The sequence below is a fragment of the Eretmochelys imbricata genome, chromosome 10 (genome assembly GCF_965152235.1).
Source record: "Eretmochelys imbricata isolate rEreImb1 chromosome 10, rEreImb1.hap1, whole genome shotgun sequence".
Lineage (NCBI taxonomy): Eukaryota > Metazoa > Chordata > Testudines > Cheloniidae > Eretmochelys > Eretmochelys imbricata.
In genome coordinates this window covers 78,289,962-78,309,131 of record NC_135581.1, presented here as the reverse complement: position 1 = coordinate 78,309,131, position 19,170 = coordinate 78,289,962, and the positions used below count along the sequence as shown (strand labels likewise).

Here is a 19,170-nt window from a genome sequence, read left to right as displayed (position 1 = left end):
GAAATTGGTAGATGCCCGATATATCACAGGTGGCTTGCAAAGTGTCTTTTGGGTGGGGTGATAGTTATGTGTCCCTTTCTGCTGGAAGAATGACTATACTGTAATTGACGAGTGTAGCCATTTCGTTGGTTCTCTGTAAGGCTGTGGCTGGCTCTGGATTCTTCACAGGCAGGATAAAACCCCCATAAAAGCTCTTCATTCTGCACTACTATTCTACAGAAGGAATTTTCTTCCTGACCCCAGCTGCTAATCAGTTTATTGCCTGAAGCATGAAGACCAATAGCAAAGATAAAAATTATAAGGTGTCTCAGCTGCTTGACTACGGTGACCCAGCCACATCTGGAATGTCAACAACTTCATTTCCACACCGATTGGCCCATAAATTTCCCATTGTTGGGTTACAGTAGATATTGACACTGGAATGACTGTCTGTTCCACAGAGCCGTGAATGTTGCAAGCAGTACCGTTCGCAGTCCCTTTGGTAGAAGGCTCCTTGTGATTAAGACAACTTGGTAGTTATGCGTCTGACTGGAGTAAAGCCAACCCTAGAATCAGAGGGCCAAATCAATGGCAATTGCAGGTGCACAGCATCTTGGGATTGAGCAATAGAAACGGAAAATTACTGTCTCATCTAGCTGATCCCCTGCCAGTGAATGACTGTTCTCTACGGAATGTTTAAAGTCTTTATTGGATTTCCACTACTTCCCTGCGGAGACTATGCCACAGTCTAATATAATCAGTGGCAGGAATTTTTAATAGTGAGCCTAAATTTTCCTTTTTTCTTAAAAAGAAAAGGAGTACTTGTGGCACCTTAGAGACGAACAAATTTATTAGAGCATAAGCTTTCGTGGGCTACAGCCTGCATAGAATGGAACATATAGTAAGAAGATGCATCCGATGAAGTGGGCTGTAGCTCACGAAAGCTTATGCTCAAATAAATTTGTTTGTCTCTAAGGTGCCACAAGTACTCCAGTTCTCTTTGCAGATACAGACTAACACGGCTGCTACTCTGGAACCTTTTTTCTTAATATCTCAATACACCTTTAAAGCACAACGCGAAAAGTGTTTTGCTACCGAAAGGAACAAATATTTGAAGAGGGTGTGTTGTGTTCAGGTGCTAGGAACCCCAAGGCTGGGCCTTTATTTTTTGGTTCTGTAGGGCTTTTAACTTTCTTTCTAAACACAAATGCAAGAAGGAAACAGGATTTCAGTTTCACATCTGATGAAAGGGCAGCTCCTCCAGCAATAACCACCCGGCTCTCCACTCAAACTCCCTGGAACGAGCTAGTGCTGATTTAGAGCTGTGTTTGTCAGGCGCGGAGTCTTCAAACACCAGCCAATGGAACAATAAAATGCAATGGCCTGATACTAATGAAACATGTTGTAATTGGGAGCAAAGGCTTAGTTGGGGCTCTTGGACTGGCTTTTCCCACATGTCACATGCATAGGTTGAGTTGCACTGTGGAGAGCTGGAGCTAAAACTCACTGAAGTCAATGGAAGGACTCCCCTTAATTGTGACTCAGGACTAACTCCCCTCGCTGTGGGCTAGAGAGTTCAGCTTAAAGGTACACTAAGTAATTTTGTCTCGTTTCCTCTTCCAGATGGCCGTCCCATTGGCGTAGAAGGAATTCAGGTGCTGGGGACAGGAAACCTAATGATTTCTGACCTCACTGTGCAGCATTCTGGGATATACGTTTGTGCTGCTAACAAACCCGGCACTAGAGTGCGGAGAACTGCCCAGGGAAGGCTAGTCGTACAAGGTAAGATAACCAGGCTACTATTGGATAATTACACCCATTTAGCTATTTTCTCCACCTCTTCCTAGCCCTGTGTAAAGATCTGGCCCTTAACAGGTGCTGGTTCAGTTTTTCCTAGATGTTCTTTGCATTGCATGTTCATGAAGAGAGGAAAGTTTTTATTTTAAAAGTACAATCCTCCCCAGACCCCTAGGTAGGTACTCGGATGGCTAGCCTGGGCCGCTGCCCCTGCTGCTGCGGCCAGTGCCATTTTTAGGTGCTACCTCGAGCAAAGCTAGTACATGTCTGTCTGCCTGAGCTGAGAATGATCATGGGACACAAAGCCTTTCCTTTCGAAATCCCTCGTTCGTTTGTATCCAGCCCAGGTCAGTAGAGAACAGAAGTCATTAACGCCCAGTGGTTCTTCTGTTGCCTCTGTGAAACAGGTTGAAATGCCCCCATCCAGTTCTTGTGTTCACAAAACTCACCTGTCATTAGTTAGCACCCTTCTTAAAGGACCAGCAGGGAGCCTAAAGGCTGAATGGGCCTGGAGATTGATTTACTTTCTCCCCTCTACCAGTGGTCCCCCCAGGGCAGGGTTGAGGCCCACTGATAGGGTGTCATGGAGGAAGCTTATAGTGATGCTGTGTCATACTTGTTCTCTGCAGATAACAGAGTTCACCAGGTTATCTTTCGCCAGCATGACTTTTATTTTGTACAGTTAAGACATTTAAAACTCTGGTTCCGGACAGTCAGTGGGCAGAGGACCCACCATAGTGGACTCCAGCAACAGATGATGAGTCTGAGCCACCCACGAAAGATTCAGAGTTGAACCCTCTTAAAAAGTCACCTGTGACATTCCCCATATTGTCAGTGCTAGGGAAATGCAGGTTCCACCATTGGCCCACAGCAATAGTCCTGACAGGGCCACTTCTCATGGGCCTTCCAGCTAGCAGCCAGAACCAGGCGCTCCAAACCTCACCGAGCCACCAGTCTCCCTGGCGAAAGGAGCCAGGCCAGTGTTTAGAAAGGCAACACAGCTGGCAGCGTGGAGCTGAATGGTGATAATCCTCCCCTGATTACAGGCACTCACCTCCTCCTCAGGCTGGTCCACTTACAGCATCTCACCCTCTCATCAGTTCACTCATTAACTGTTGACTGATGATATCCTGAATCTCAAATTATGCGTCTCTTGCCCGTGGGCTAATTGAACCTTTCATGCTAGTGACAGGGAAAGTGCTCTCCTTCCCCGGTGATGCTCACCTGTCAGTTACCGAGAATCACATGCTGGGTTCACAGCTGTATCTCTTGCTACCACTGCAGACTGATATCAGCTCTAAAACTCCTTATCACTCAATACATGCATTCCTTCCCATGCTGATCTATGAAGAAGACTCAGGTCACATGGTACTGGCCTCCTTTTTGTTCCCAGCTGCTAAATCGCACTAAAAGAAGCTGAAAGTATGTGAAATCCTCTCCCTGTAAGCAATTGCTGTAATTGCCACTGGGACGTTATACCATTGCCAGCGGGGATGGAAGGGGGTCACACAGCGATCTCCCTATTCAGATGTGGCCCACACAGTGGAAAAGTTTGGGAACCCTGGCATTCAGCATTTACTTCTGTAGCACAACATAACTGAGAGCGGCTGTAAGGTCAGGTTTCTTTGTGTGACGCATTTCCTCCACTTGCACACTCCGAGATAGACACAAGGGATGCTCTCCATTCATCTTGAAAGATAAAGGTGCTGAATAAAAGCACCGCTAATAATTCATAGCAGGAGTCAAGCAGATTCAGGTTTTGGAGCAGTAAATCAGCAACCGCCTGGAATGCAGCCAGGTGCAGCTACAGCGTCTAAAGCCCCAGGATTGGGATGGTGCGGGGGAGTGGAAGAAAAGCCATTGAAAAGTACTTTGCGTCTGGTAGGAGATCTTTCCCAAGAGTATGCATGTGGTAAAGGCTATTGAACCACACGTGGCTGGGGAGCAGACAAGGGAAGTTTAAAAAAAATGGAGCTAGTTTAAAAATCTTCATGAAAGTTGCAAAATTAAAAGCTTTCCGTTCTGCTGACGGCTTCCTCTTTAGTGACAACATGGTAAGGAAAAGGAATAAGGAAACTGTTACATGGCCAAACTGATTACAAAGAGGCCGGGTTTAAAATCACATCTGTGAAGACATGGGTTCAGATTCTGATTTCAGGTATGCTACTGTAAATCCAGAGTTACTCTACTGACTTCCATTGGGGTTATTCTGGAATTACACTGGTGAAACTGAGAGGAGGATCGGTTCCTAGGTGTCACAGCCATTCGGGACAGCCTCCTTGTCATGGAGCAAATGCTTTTCCATTAAGAACTAGAAGATCAAAAGGGTCTATGAATATGAGGAGCTGGCGACTGCTTCGCTGTGCAGACACAGCGGGGCTGTCGTGCTCTGACTGTTGCTAGCTGAGTTGTATCTGGAAACTGATTGGAATTCAGAGGTACAGCAAGGGTCATCCGATTGAGTGTGTAGTCTCTTTCCAAGGGCTGCATCCTTCCCCTGTGGAAGCCAGTGGCAAAACTTCCATTGGCAACAGAGTTGTGCCCTCAGTGAGGTCAACTACGCTCGCTGCCAGCAGCTTCTGCTGTATCTGAACTCTGTATTGTCTGAGTTTTGCCACTCAGAGCTTCAAGTGATTGTTTTCAGAGGGGTGGCCGTGTTAGTCTGTATCAGCAAAAACAACGAGGAGTCCTTGTGGCACCTTCGAGACTAACAAATTTATTTGAGCATAAGAAACTGCCGAGAGTGAACTATAGCGACTGCAGGGTTTAGCTTTATCAAGGTATCAAAGGTGTAAATTACACAGTTTAAGGGGGAAAACCAATAACAACGAAACAAGAGTCTGAATGATTTGGGAGGAGCTCTGCAGAAATGCTAGGCTTCCAAAACAATGCCCAAGTCCCCACAGCACGATCTTCCAAAGTGCTAATAAATAATACTTTCATTCCTGTTCCGTGAGGCTCTCACCATGCTTTCCAGGCATAAATCAGTTAACCTTTGCAATACCCTGTGAAAAAGGCATTCTTGTCCACATTTTATAGGTGGGGAAACTGAGACAAAAAGAGGTTAATGTGATTTGCCTAGTGTTGCACAATAAGTCAGTGGAAAAGTTTGGAAGAGAACCCAGGAGTCCTGACTCCCATTACTCAGCTTCAGTCGCTAAGTAATGCTGTGTCCCAAAGATCTTAATGAAAATCTTGGCTATAGGTTGGGATGAGATCTTTACATTTGATGTCTTCACTCTCTATTTGAACACTTATTCTATTTCAGTGATAATTATCTTTCTCATTACAATCTCCCTTTTAGATCGGCTAATACCATCTTATTATCCTCCTGGGACTTCTCCTGCCTTCAAAGGTTAGGGTCTCAGTCTCTCTCACTCTCTCTCTCTCACTGCCCTCGCCTATCCATTTAGAGTTCTTTGATCTCCTTTGTTAAGTCCCTACACAGAAAAGTTTCCGTTTTCTTCTGGGATCCTAACACAGACCTTTGAATATCACGTTGTGCCATGTTACAAGTGAAAGTCTTGTGAGGGGCTGTTTTAAGAGCAGACTGTGTCTAAATACAAAATGGAAGGTGTTTGTGTGGGATGGATGGGGGAAGCAGAGGGGTCAGTGGCAGTAAAGAAACTAAATCAAAGCCCTCTCTTTCTCTATCTCCTGTACGATCTATTGTGCTTTATTATGTGTTTGGTGTCATAACAAACTGATGGGCTCTGAATGGCCAGATGGTCACCAGTGTTCTCCACTCCACGCTTCATTGCCTCCTGAAAGCTATGGAGAAAAATGAGATCCCATCTCACAAACGACTGTCCATCTTGAGAACACATTTTAGAAGGCTCTTTCGGACAATCACTGCCTCATATCTCTGTTCTCTGCTTTCAGAAATGGGTTTTGTTCTTTTGTACAGTGGATTCTGCAGCTCATACTCTCATGTGAGCTGTTCTGTTGATTTCGTTAGCATGGGTTGCAGGATCAGGCTCCAGGTTAGAATTAATTCACAGATGTGCTGCAGTTACTGTGTTACGTGTTGGAACTCTTGGCATTTGCATTGCTACAGTTGTTTGCCCTAGCTAAGGAGCTCTTAGCATTTACACCATTTACACTAAATTTATGCCATAAAAATGTGTTCAAGATCTCACCGTGAAAAGATTCATATTGACTTCACCAGCTGTTGGATCAGCTCCATTGAGAAAGGGACATTTGCAAATTTCAGATCAGGGTTTGACTTTTGAAACTCCCCAAAGTTGGAGATACTCTGCCCTCTTTTTCCTCTCCAGTGTTCCTCGGACACGTGCTGTGTCAGTATGCATACAGATTCTCAGCCTCGGTGCTCAGTGGAAGCAGAATTTTACTTTGGATTATTAGCCGATCTCTCGTAAAAGTTGTGTGTCATGTTTTGACCAATGATGGTGCCGTTTCCCCACAGTTCTCCCTCAAGTGGACTTCAGAAGTTCAGCCTCTGTTCCGATATTAAAACTCTGGGCCCAATTTTCAAATTTTTGCCCCTTAGTGAGATGTCCACATCCTGCATTACGGATGCTCAGGTCAGTATGTAGGTACATAAAATGGGCACGCATGCTGCTACTGTAGATCCATAATTCAAAGCCTGCCTAGGAAAGTAGGCTATTATAGCTGTTAACCATCTTTTGGCTGTTTGGCAACCTGCATGAAATGAATTTGGGGGGGTCAGTCCAAGTTTCCAGTAGTATGGAATCATAGAAATGGAGGGCTGGAAGGGACCTCAAGAGATGATCTAGCCCAGAGGTTCTCAACCAGGGGTCCAGGGCCCCCTGGGGGCCCGAAAGCAGGTTTCAGAGGGGCTGCCAAGCAGGGCCAGCACTCGCTGGGGCCCACGGTAGAAAGCCAAAGCCCCACCGAAAGGGGCTTAAGCCCAGGGCCCTGATCCCCGCCACCCAGGGCTGAAGCCGAAGCCTGAGCAATGTAGCTTCGCAGGAGCCGCTGTGGTGTGGGGCCCTGGGCAACTGCCCTGCTTGCTAACCTCTAACACAGGCCCTGGCTTTTATATGGAGAAAACCAGTTGCTGTGGCACAGGTGGGTGGTGGAGTTTTTATAGCATATTGGGGGGCCTCAGAAAGGAAAAGGTTAAGAACCCCTGAGCTAGTCCACCACTATGAGGCAGGACCAAGTATACCTAGACCGTCTCTGACCAGTTTGACCACAGTTGTGATTAATTGACTCCCTGTTGGCCATCTCAGCCGAGAGATCAAGGCCTGAACGGGCCCTGGGGACTGAACTGCCCTGTCCCAGCTAGATGCAGTCCCTCCATTTAGGCATGTAGATAATGGCAGTGTAGGGAAACTTGCCCTGTCACTGCATATGATGCACGGCACCTCTTGTGTTGCTCAGGGGCTGGATTATCGGAGCGGCTGCACATCTCCAGCTCCCATTGGCTTCAGCTGGAGTTGAGGGTGCTCCGCACCTCAGAAAGTCAGGCCCAGACGACTTCACACTCCAGGACACCCAAAATACTTAGGAACAAATAACAATAATGGCTGTTTCATGCTTAGCTTGGTGTGAGTAGCTGCTGATGAGATAGGACGTTCCCCCGGGGATCGATATGGCGTGCCATAGATCTTCATCACATCACGATGCAGCATAGCTAGGCCCAGCCAAACTGATTAGTGCATTTATTTAAACATTTCTGAAGATGATATTAAGCTTTATTGCTTTTTGATACATATGTCACGCCTTTAAATAGTCATTAAAACCATATGATCTCTTCCCTGCCTCTCATTATATCCTGGATAATCAAGCTTTCTATCCGCTCACTGCACTTCAGACAAACAAGAGCCAAGATGTGCCCGGGCCTCCTCACCATAAGTTTGACGTTACCACCTTAAATATAGCTGTGGATCTGGGTGAAATGGGTTTCTGGTTTTCTCCCCGCTACGGCCTTTTGTTGTGTTAAGGTGGAGGGAATGGAGGCATTTGGGCGAGTGAATCTCCTCTCAGGTGAAGTAAGCATCCACAAGACGATCCATCCATGATGAATGACAAAGGGGGATGGATAGCCTGGAACAGAAAGACGCTGGTGTGGGTAGGGTAAGGAGAGTGAGAATATGCAGGGTGTTTCAAACTGTCCACCTTCTTCTCCTAAACCCAGCAAAGAAAAAAAAATATTCAGCCGATGCTTATTGGCAACATGTTAACTATTGGGAAATGGAAGGGCCAAGTGACCTTCCAGAGAAACCAGGCCTCTTCCTAATCTGTGGATGGGACAAAACAATCATATCTGTTTTCTTAAGTGTTTGGAGCTCCCCCATTGGGAATTCCCAGTCTGTTAAGCACTGAATTCTGCTACGCCCTAAACCAAAAAAAGGCAACAGTTCCTTTCTTCCCCCTTCACTTGCACTTGCCCGACCCCTGACATAGGCTGGTCCAGCCCACGAAAGCGTATCAGCAGCCCTGCTGCTTGAAAAACACAGGATTATGGTATTAACAATTTACTGCAGGAACATCTCAACTTTTTCCCCACCAGACCCTCCACCTGGGCCTTTGCCCCCCTCCTGTGCGAACGGTTTTGCCTGCTTTCTATAGCTCTAGTTTGGGCGAATACAGAGGTACTGCGTGTGTGTTTCTGGTCGTGCTTGCCTCAAAACGTTCCTCTGATCACATTAGTTAGCTATACAGGCTGTATCATTTTAGGCATAGTTTAGCAGAGCTACTATATCTGGTGTTGCACGCAGTGGCCTGAATTCTGGTCTGCCCTGTGTGGGAGAGGAGGCCCAGGGAGCTCTGATGCACCTGTCTGGGGCCTGGGCAGAATGCTGCTTTGCCCACTCCTCGCCACCATGCCCAGCATCTTTCTCAGGGCCCAAGGAGGCTTGGCCAGGCCAAATCTTCCTGTCCCATCCCTGATCCCACTGCTGCTAGTGACAGGCAGTAACTGGGGAGCACACGTATCGCCTTTTAAAGGCAGCAGTAGGTGCTGCTGCTAAAGGCATTCACCCAGCTCCCCCTGCGACATTCTGCCTGATCTGGCCTATGCAGGTGAAAAGTTCCAGGCTAGCTCCACGTGGCGCCACACCCCTTCCCTTCCCAGTGCAAGAGCCAGAATTTAGCCTTATGTTGTTCAACAGCAAGCAGGAGGTTGCAATAGGAGCTTTGCGTGCCAGCCAGTAAGGGCTGTTTCATGGGGAGCAGGGGCGGTGGAGAGGCAGGAGTCGGTCCCAGAGGTGCACTCAGGCAGAGGCAATGGGAAGAGAAGGGGGCAGGGGGCTGCTGATGTTGGGTCCATCCTGTTCCTTCTCTGGAGATTTTAAGCAAGTGAAACCTGGAATCTGGCGCTAGATCTGATTTCGTTTAGTGAAACAGCAGAGCAGAGCGGGGCCATGCTGAATCCAAGGGGATGGGTTTTTGAATGGTGAATAGCGTCCCTGGCTCAGTGCCAGTGGACACAGCTGTACGTTTGGTTACCCTGGAGTAAAATACGACAGTGTCCCAATTACTCCCTCTTGACACCAGCTAATGAGAGAGAATGAGAAGAGAGAGTGACTCCAGAAGTGTTCTGCTGGATGGCTTCTTCCCTGGTTAAAAGATGTTTTCCCTTGAACAACTAGCGGGTTCAGGTTTTCGGGGGGTAAAGGCAACCAGCCAAGTGGCAGGAGTTTAATGAAACAGTACGAATGGAGTTGGAAGATGTCTGTGTCCTCATTCAGTGCCTTTGAGTGCACCTGCAGCATTGAGGGCAAAATGATCTGCAGGCTTCTGATGAAAGCGGGCGGGCATCAAACTGCTTGCAGAATAATTGTGCTTGCAAAATTCCACCAGCACAAAGGGGAGGGAAGGTTAAGTCACTGCTTGAAAATTAGGTCCCCACCGTGTCACGCTCTCACTGTACACCACTTAAGCAATACAAAGCGATCATTTGCTGCAGGGAACAGGGTTTTTCCCCCCTCTTTCTGTTTGTCATTCTCCTACCAAAATCATCCTCCATTTTAATTTAATTTAAAAATTAACTTTGTCTAGGAGGTGAAAAAGTTGGGTTGCGGGGAGAGAAAATCCATTGATTGGAATCCAGGGAAGTTTCAGGTTTTAGGAATACGTGTCCAGTAGGTTTCTAAGATTATTAGTCTCTGGCTCCTGAAAAACTAGCCTGACAATGAACTCCGTCAGTGGAACATCCCCCTACTGCTCGCGTAAGTCAAGTTGACAATGCTCCACTTCTCTTTGATTATTAAAAATGAAAGAGCGGGGCTCTTGTGAGGAATATTTAGTTGGATGATTTAGTTGGGGTTGGTCCTGCTTTGAGCAGGGGGTTGGACTAGATGACCTCCTGAGGTCCTTTCCAACCCTGATATTCTGATTCTCTTCAGTGGGTTTTTTTGTGTTGCCGCTCTCAGGGTTTGCCATCTTTATGACGTTGCTCTTCAGTGTCGATACCTTTAGCTTTGCTTTGACCTTGGAGCCGTAGTCAGGATGCCATTTTCTCGTACAGCTTTGATTGTGAAAGGAGTGGGGGTTGGCTTTTTAAAAAATCCCCTGCAGAGTCTATACCAGATGTCAAATACACACACAAGGGTGGCGGTGCGGCTCTCTCCTTGGTCATGCTAGTGTAACTCGGAAGTAGCTCCAGTGGAGAAAATGGAGCTGTCTGGGTGTATAGGATTTACTTGGTGGGAGAGGAGAGTTGGACCCAGCCTTTGGACTTTTCCTCCCGTGAGGGGACACTTATGCAACCTTCACGAGACTGATCGTTCTTGCAAGGGAACAAACCACCAATGTTTTCATCTCACGAACAGTCTCGTGATGTGTATTGTGGTCACTGCTGGCTCTCGGGAGGCACCATGTTAACATACCCACCTTGTTGGTGCCAGTCTCTGTTAGCAGAATTCTTTTCCTTCTCTCTTTCCCTCCTTTTGCATGGAGGCCTCAAGCCGATTTGTAAAATGAGGCGGAAGTCATTTCACTCCTACATTTGCATGGAAATATGGCATTTGAACAAATTATTTCCCAGACAGGAATGCAGCGTGCTCCTCCTGCCTCTGTCTAAATAACTGGGAAACGTCTGTTTGAAACAAGACTTTTAACAGGCTGCTCCGGAATCAGATTTCCCAAGGTTGGGGAGTTCTTCGTCTCCTGCAGTGATGTCACCTGCACGGGGATACTTCAGAGGTGTCATGGAGCCATTTCACCTCAGGCTGCACTCTAATTAGCGTACTGCTAGTTAAGCAGGGAAGGACCTGCTCTGTACAGGCCCAGGAGACTGTTTTCCATCTGAGTCAGTAAAGAACAAACGGCCCAGCATCTATGTAGCCAATCTGCTTTTTATAATAGCGACCATCCCCTTAGAATTTGAGCAACTCCCAAAGAATAACAGCCAAACGGTGTTACAGGGAGGGGTCCCTCTATCTGAATTTGATTTGAAGTGGGAATGGATGGGGAGAAAATCACAAAAGACCAGTGGCTTAACTTTCGTCCCTGCATCCTGCCAGGCAGATGGGTGAAATGAACCCCGTGGGGTGTGATTTTTTCAGCCAGGCTGCAATCCAGTCTCTGATTTTGTGGTGACAAAGTTTTGTGCATACATATATGTACACACACAATTGGAGGCATGCACTGAAAATCAGGCTCTGTATGTATATAATTTGCAACCCTGCAAGGTGCTTCGAGGCTTGCAGAGGGTGCTATAGAAGCCAGGTAATAGCAATGATCAGAATTAGTCATTATTATTATTATTATTATTCACATTGCTCTTACCCGACCACTGCACTGGACCAACCACCAAAGCCAATAGAAATCCAAGATTGTCCCATGATTACAGTCCTCTTCAGAGAGAGAGGCTTTTTGTTCAGGCAGGGTAAAGTTCGCTCCTCTGCAGAGGGTAAGCACTACAGCGGTGCAAGACATAAGGCTTCCGTGCAAGTAATGAGGGCTGGTCTGCACTTGAAAGTTAATTCAGATTAAGAAAGGGTGTGAATTTAAAGATCAGTAGCTATTCCAGAATAACCCCAAGACCATAGTGGATCGTGGACCTTGGGCTGTCTCTGAATTTTACCCTGGCTGCCACATCTTAGGGAAGCCTGTTTGTGTCCTAGATTTCTGGAAGTCCGGCGATGTAAGTGTGGCAGGGAAGGGATATGTGCATCTTTCATGGCCGTGCCTGCTAATCTTCTGCTTGGAAAATGCCTGCTGTGCAGTGAGCCTCCCTCACTAAATAACCTTGCTTTTGTCAAAAATATTTAATGTCAGCAAGCCACTTTGTGCCTTTGGGCTATAAATTCATTAGACCTGTGGCTGTTGTTTGTTTGTCTTCCTAGGAACTGCTGGAGATTGCAATTGGATTCGGGTCTTAGAAGCAGCAATATGGAGTGTATTATAGCTTTGCCCTTTGAAGCGTAACTGCTTGTATAAACTCAGCTACTCAGGCATGCATTTCAAGCGCCGCTTTCTGGATCCCAGTATATTGCTCTATTCTGATAAATGATTTTAAGCCTCAGATGAGCTGCTCGGAGGGGGGAGAAATCATTTCCTGTTAAAGTCCGGTGAAAAGTCAGAAACGTTTGTGACTATTGTGAACTGAGTAGCAATCAGAGATGTTCCGGCTTCTGCCTCCAGGAGTTCTGGGTCCCAGGCTGAAGACTTGGGCATACAGGGCCTGCTCTGATCTGTAACTGGTCTATGAACCTGCAGCAAATGGGAATCTGGTGAGGAGAGAATGGCCAGCCAAACTTTTGATATGTTACTATTGTAAAACCATGCTGTATGTAGCTGCCAAAACATTTGTAGCTCGCTAAGAGAGCATCATCTGGTGGAGAGTGTCAGGTGTTTGGATTTCCACTGCAGACGTGCCACTGACTCTGGGCAAATCACGTCACCTCTCTGTGCCTCAGTTTCCTCATCTGTGAAATGGGAAGAATGATACTCCCTCTCCTATATAAAGTGCTTTGGGCTCTCTGGGTGACGACCACTGTATATGAGCACATGTTCGTCTCTGGCTGGCTGTGTATAGGGTAAAGAAATGAACTCTCTTATTCATCTGTCTTGTTTCCTTGTGGTTCCCTTGTCTGTCTGTCTTGATTCACCTGTTGGCTCTTGTTTTATAAATAGATGGGAAGTTCTTTGAAGCTAGGAACAGCTTTTTGTTCTATGAATGTATAACCCCTAGCACAGTGGGGCTGTGGTCCATGACTGGTGCTCTTACGCGTTACTGCAGTACAAAATAATCATATTTGGAATGGTATTGCCAGAAACTCTCATAACTGTTTGTCTCTTTGAATGAAGCAATGCTGATCGCTAACAAACTCCATATTGCTCCACAGCCAGGCAGATGGAAATGAATGTGGCTCATTTGAACTCCATTTGCACGTATACTGGAAAACTCTGCAGCATACTCCAATTTCCAGAGTGATTTGTATAGCTGAAGAGCTTGAGCTCCCGTTTAGAGAGAGAATTGTTGTAATATGTTGCATTTGAGCATCAGAAAGCTCTTTGCTAACATTAAGTAGACCTTGTGCTGCCGCTCTGAGTTCGGTGGCGTGGTATTTGTTGTGAAGGTGGGTAAACGGAGTCTCAGAGACAACTTGCCCGAAGACGCATTTCAAGTCACTGCTGGGAATAGAACCCAGGACTCCTGACTCCATGCCCAGCACTCTAACCACGGAACTTCCCGTAGAGTGCAAAGCTATGGTATAATTTGCCATTCCTGGTTGTGTGTGGGCTGGGGCGTGGAAGGATGTGAAAGTGGCACTGGAATGATACACACTATGTTTGGGGGCTCACACTTTCAAACGGGCCTGCAGAGCTGCTGATCTGGCACCTTTCACCAGAGCTCATTTCATGCAACGTACACAATCAATCACAAGGAGAAAGAAGGAATGAATCCAACACTCCCCAGCACATGATATTAAAAAAACATATTAAGGGAGATGATTCTGGTTTTTGTATTTCATGCCTGTGTTTGAATTCATTCAGATCAACAAAGTTCCAGCAGGTCCTTTCTAATGTGCAGGATTCATTTTTAAAGAGCCTTCATCACATGGGCCTTGTACCAGCATATCACTGGCCCAGAGCCATAGTACCGTTGCTGCAAAGCCATGGTAAGCAGCCAGGGCTTTGTGGTTCAGGGTAGCCTAATATAATAACACACCTCTGCGTAAACAAACAAGCATCCAGGTCCCTTAAAGAGCAGGAAGGGGACCTTGTGTTTTTAAATGACTAGCCCACCTGGCATCAGTAGCTCATCCAATTACTGAAAATTCCTCTCCCCAATTAACCAGCCCAGCTCTATTCTTTAGTTGGTTACAGTCCTGGTTACAGATGGGCAAGCACAATCTATAGTTATCTGTAGACCACACACGCCTGTCAAACCTGCCGAGCTACCTCTGGATCTGATAAACTGCGGTGGTTTTCTGTTGTCAGCCTTCGCCACGCTCACAAAATTGACTCAGGTTATTTTACATCAAGTGATTAGAACGGGCTTGGTGCCAGGGCAACATTGGCTCCTGGCAGTGTTCCTCATGCTTCACTTTCCTTCCCTTCACAGCCCCTGCTGAGTTTGTGCAACACCCTCAGTCAATTTCCAGACCTGTAGGGACGACTGCGATCTTCACCTGCCTGGCCCAGGGAGAGCCTCCCCCTCAGATCACCTGGCTGAAGAACGGGCAGATCCTAGAACCGACTGATCACATCAAACTGAAGAATAACAACAGGTAAATCAGCTGGCAACAGATTTCAGCTTCATTGAGTTGGGTGGAGGGATGCCAAAAAGGTCAGTGCTGACGTGAAACGTACCGCCAGGGTCTGATATTGCACTGGTGTAAATCAGGAGTAACGCAACTGGATTTAATAAATTACACTGGTGTAAATCGGAGCAGAATTCTTATGTGTCGGGAATTTCCCCAATCCCTAAATAATCATTTTTGGAAGTGTGCTGTCCACTCAGACATTTATTTAGATACAGACCCAAGATCGATACGGGCAGCAGAGCAAATTAATTTCACCCATGCATTAACTTTTGAACAGAAGATAGTTGAGGCTAATTTGTTATGAAAGCCTAATCCCTTCATTTTTGACTGGGGTTGTTGAAGTCTCCTTAAGTAACAGTGACTGACAAGCCTTTACAGTGACGCTACTTTTTGGGAGAGATGCTGACAAACTCTATCCTGTGCATTGTCGTATCTGTGTCTTAAACGCCCCATGTTCTGCTGGACAATAGTTAAATGAGCGATCCCAAGACACTTCCATTCCTGTTCTTTGATTGCTTTTGGAGACTGAAAGCGCTAGCTCGGAGTGAGGATAGAGCAGAAGAGACTGGTCGCTTTCGTATGTGTTCCCCGAACAAGGGGACACTTGTAATGAAAGACTCTCTGACCTGCCTTATAAGAGGAAGCTGAACTGAGGGCCATTATTAGTAACAACCAGGGCTCCAATGGTCAGGGAACAGGCAGAAACACACACTTTTTCCTTTATTAAAACAGAGCAACTAATTATATAGCTAAAGGAGACCAGAAAGATGGTCTTGTAGTTAAACATTGACGTAGACCCAGGAGATCTAGGGTTCAGTTCCCGTCTCTGCTGCTGACTCCTTGTGGGAAGTCACTCAATCTCCCTAAGCCTTAGTTCCCCATCTGTAAAAAAGGTATAATGGTATTTTTCAGCTTCCACTCTTTGTCTGGCAAGCTCTTCAGAGTAGGGACTTTCTCAGTTTAACTGTCTGCACAGCTCATAGCATAATAGGGCCCTCTTTAAAAGTGGTGGTGTTTTTTTTATGGAACTTGCATCAGTGGGTTCCCAGGTTTGCTGCATCTCCGTGATTCCTACCCCATGTTTGCTCAGTTCACAAATAAAAAATGTTTTTACTAACCAGCCCTGTAAACTCAGTCAAGATCTGAGAGCCAAGTTGGGTTCTCAGCTCGCGTGTAATTACCATAATCACGAGGCTGTAGGCCAACTGCCCTCGGTGACCTCTGTGCAACTCCCTTTTTCTCAGATTCTGGCTTCAACTACACTGGTGTGGTTTTGTTGCCTTCAGGGAGGCGGCATGGGTGTAACTGAGGAAATAATTTAAAGGCAGTGAAGTTGCAAAGGTGGGCCTGCAGTTTGAATGCAGGCTGTGATACAGCAAAACACGGGATCATGTGCTTTAGCATCCAACGCGTGGGCTTAAAGTCGAACATGTGCTTAAGTGCTTCTTTTGGATCAGGACCTTTGTTTAAAATCACACTGATGAGCCTGAAAAAACGCTACCCCCATCTCTCTGCTGGTTCTGCAGAGAAAAAGGCTGTCACTGAAGTAAGCAGAGATTGCTCTGAAGACACATTGGGAGCAGCAGCAGCTCTGAAGAGCTCTGATAAACTCAAAAGCTTGTCTCTTTCACCAGCAGAAGTTGGTGCAATAAAAGATATTTTCACACGGTCAGTTCCCAGAATAGAACCACAGTTTAGTCTGTACCTTTTGACCCCTGGTATGCTCAAATGCTCATGGAGGCACCCCTGTTGGAGATCATATTGGCTCGGTAGCAGATTTTCTCTAAATTTAGACTTTTTATCTCACTGGGGAACAGTGTTTTCCGCAAGGACTCAATAACTGCTTTTCCATGCTAAAATACAGTCATTTTTGCGTTGCAGAAATAATATGGTGGGATGCACTTAGTGTGAAAATTACAAGTTGACAGAACAGTTTCTATGGAAATAACTTGGAACAGCACACTATGAAATTACAGTAGCTGTGCCATCCACCTAAATTACCAGCAGAGCTTTATGGTCCCAGGTGGGATATAACGTTACCTGTATTACCTGTATGCAGGAATCCAATGAACACAACATGGGTTGAGAAAAGTCTCTTCCTTCAGTCTTTGTCCATCAGCGAAATGTTATGGTGGCATTAGCTTCTAATTCCGGGGAGAACCATGTTTTTGGTTATTATAACTTTATCATAGGTGGCAGGAATAGCAGGCCAGGGGAGATGATTGATGAACCTGGGAAGCTGAGTAGCGAATCCCGCCTCCTCAGCCGCCCCAGAACCTGCGTGGCGCATATAAAAAGCTCAGGTTCTTCTGGAAGAACTTTTGCTTTTCCCACTAGGCGGCTCGGGGTCTCAGGAGGGGAGGCAAGGCACATTTCCTATTCAGCGGCTTGGGCCAGCTCGGGGCAGCTGGGGCTGGCCCAAGGCTCCTCCGGCTGCGGTGTGTGTGTGTGGAGTTCGGGGCTCCAACTGTGGGGGGCGGGGGAGGGCTCCGGGGGAAGGGGAACTTGGAGCTCTGGTAGGCAGGGGAGCAGGGCCTCATGCGGAAAGGGCAGGGCCAGGGGGCTAGCCTCCCTGAAGCGGGGGTCCACCCACCGCCCATGAGCTTTATAATAACGAGGCTTTTTAGCATTATGTTTCTGATTGTTTTGAAGCTTTGTGAAATGATCGTGGGATGTGAGTTGGAATAAAGATAGTGAGATATTATCCACCCTAAGTGGAGTTTTCATCCCAGTCAGGTGTCTTTATAAAACTCCAGGCCCCACAGTGCCTTTGTGCACATATGCACATTCCATGAGTTGTATTACAGTGCTGGCTGAGATCAGGGTCCTGTCGTGCCTGGTGCTATTGAGGTACATAACAAGAGACAGTCCCTGCCCTGGAAAGCTTCCAATCTGAATAGACAAGGAGTGGGAGAAAACAAAGCACTCTTAATCCCATTTTACAGATCACTGTACTGAGGCACAGAGATCCATAGATTCCAAGGCCAGAAAGGACCATTGTCTGACCTCTTGTAGAACACAGGCCATAGAATTTCCCCAAAATAAGTCCTAGAGCAGATCTTTTAGAAAAACATCCAGTCTCGATTTAAAAAATGTCGGTGATGGAGGAATTAAATTGTTCCAAGGATTAATTATTCTCATCATAAAAAATTTACACCTTATTTCCATTCAGAATTTTTCTAGTTTTAGCTTCCAGCCACTGGATCATGTTAGACCTTTCTCTGCTAGATGGAAGAGCCCATTATCAAATATTTGTTCCTCATGTAAATACTTACAGACTTTGATCAGGTCACCCCTTAACCTGCCTAGTAGGCAGCAGATTTAATATAAACAAAAGAAAGTATTTTTTCACACAATGCACAGTCAACCTGTGGAACTCCCTGCCAGAGGATGCTGTGAAGGCCAAGACTATAACAGGGTTCAAAAAAGAACTAGATATGTTCATGGAGGATAGATCCATCAATGGCTATTAGCCAGGATGGGCAGGAATGGAGTCCCTAGCCTCTGTTTGCCAAAAGCTGGGAATGGGCAACAGGGGATGGATCACTTGATGATTACCTGTTCTGTTCATTCCTTCTGGGGCACCCGGCATTGGCCACTGTTGGAAGACGGGATACTAGGCTAGATGGACCTTTGGTCTGACCCAGGGTGGCCGTTCTTATGTTCTTATGTTGTTTGTTCTCTTTGTTAAACTAAATAGATTTAGCTTCTTGAGTCTGTCACTACGAGGCAGGGTTTCTAATCCTGAAGTCATTCTGGTGGCTCTTCTCTGAACTCTCTGCAATCTACCAACATCCTTCTTGAACGGTGGGCACCAGAACTGCACACAGCATTCCAGCAGCAGTTGCCCCAGTGCCAAATATGCAGGTGAAATAACCTCTCTGCTCCTCCTTGAGATTCCCCGGTTCATGCCTCCCGGGATCGCAGTAGCTCTTTGAGCCACAGCACTGCACTGACAGCTCATGGTCTGCGATTATCCACCGTGACGCCTCTTTTTTTTTCCAGAGAAACCAAGGTTCTGTCTACTTTGCAGCTAGAGATGCACCTGCAGCATGTGTGGACATAACTAAGCTAGCTTTGATCTAGCGGGATTGAATAACCACAGCAGTGAAGCCTGATCAGCATGAGCTGTACAGGACGAGCCCACTCGGGACTCTGAGTAGGCTCTCAGGCAACTCGTCTGTCTGCTGCAGCTTCTCTGCTATTGTTAATCAAGATATTTAGACCACGGGTTCTCAAACTTCATTGCAACGCGACCCCCTTCTGACAACAAAAATTACTACACGACCCCAGGATGGGGGACCGAAGACTGAGCCCGCCTTAGGCCCACCACCCAGGGTGGGAGGGGCCAAAGCCCAAGCCTCTCCGCCCCAGGGCTTCAGCCCCAGGCAAAGGGCCTGTAACCTGAGCCCCGCCACCCAGGAAGCCCTCAGGCTTTGGTTTTTGGCCCAAGCAGTGGGGTTCAGGCTTTGGCCCTGGGCCCCAGCAAGTTTAAGCCTGCCCTCGCGACCCCATTAAAATGGGGTCGTGACCCACTTTGGGGTTCCGACTCACAGTCTGAGAACCGCTGATCTAGACCACCTCTGATTGCCGTGTAGACATACCTTAAGGGTTTTGCGTAAGAGAATCTGTGACAGAATCTGGCACTGAATCCAGTTCTTTTTCGTGTCCTAGTCCAGTGCCATAC

At 46.7% G+C, this 19,170-nt stretch overlaps 1 protein-coding gene across 1 annotated transcript in view; it reads left to right on the top strand.

Moving 5' to 3' along the window:
* IGDCC3 (immunoglobulin superfamily DCC subclass member 3) overlaps positions 1–19,170 on the top strand; it is a 183,415-nt gene that overhangs the window by 120,919 nt on the left and 43,326 nt on the right. The window contains exons 6-7 of the mRNA XM_077829340.1: positions 1,603–1,761; positions 14,282–14,447. Of these exons, the coding sequence (XP_077685466.1) occupies positions 1,603–1,761; positions 14,282–14,447 (325 nt within the window). The remainder of the gene's footprint in view (positions 1–1,602; positions 1,762–14,281; positions 14,448–19,170) is intronic.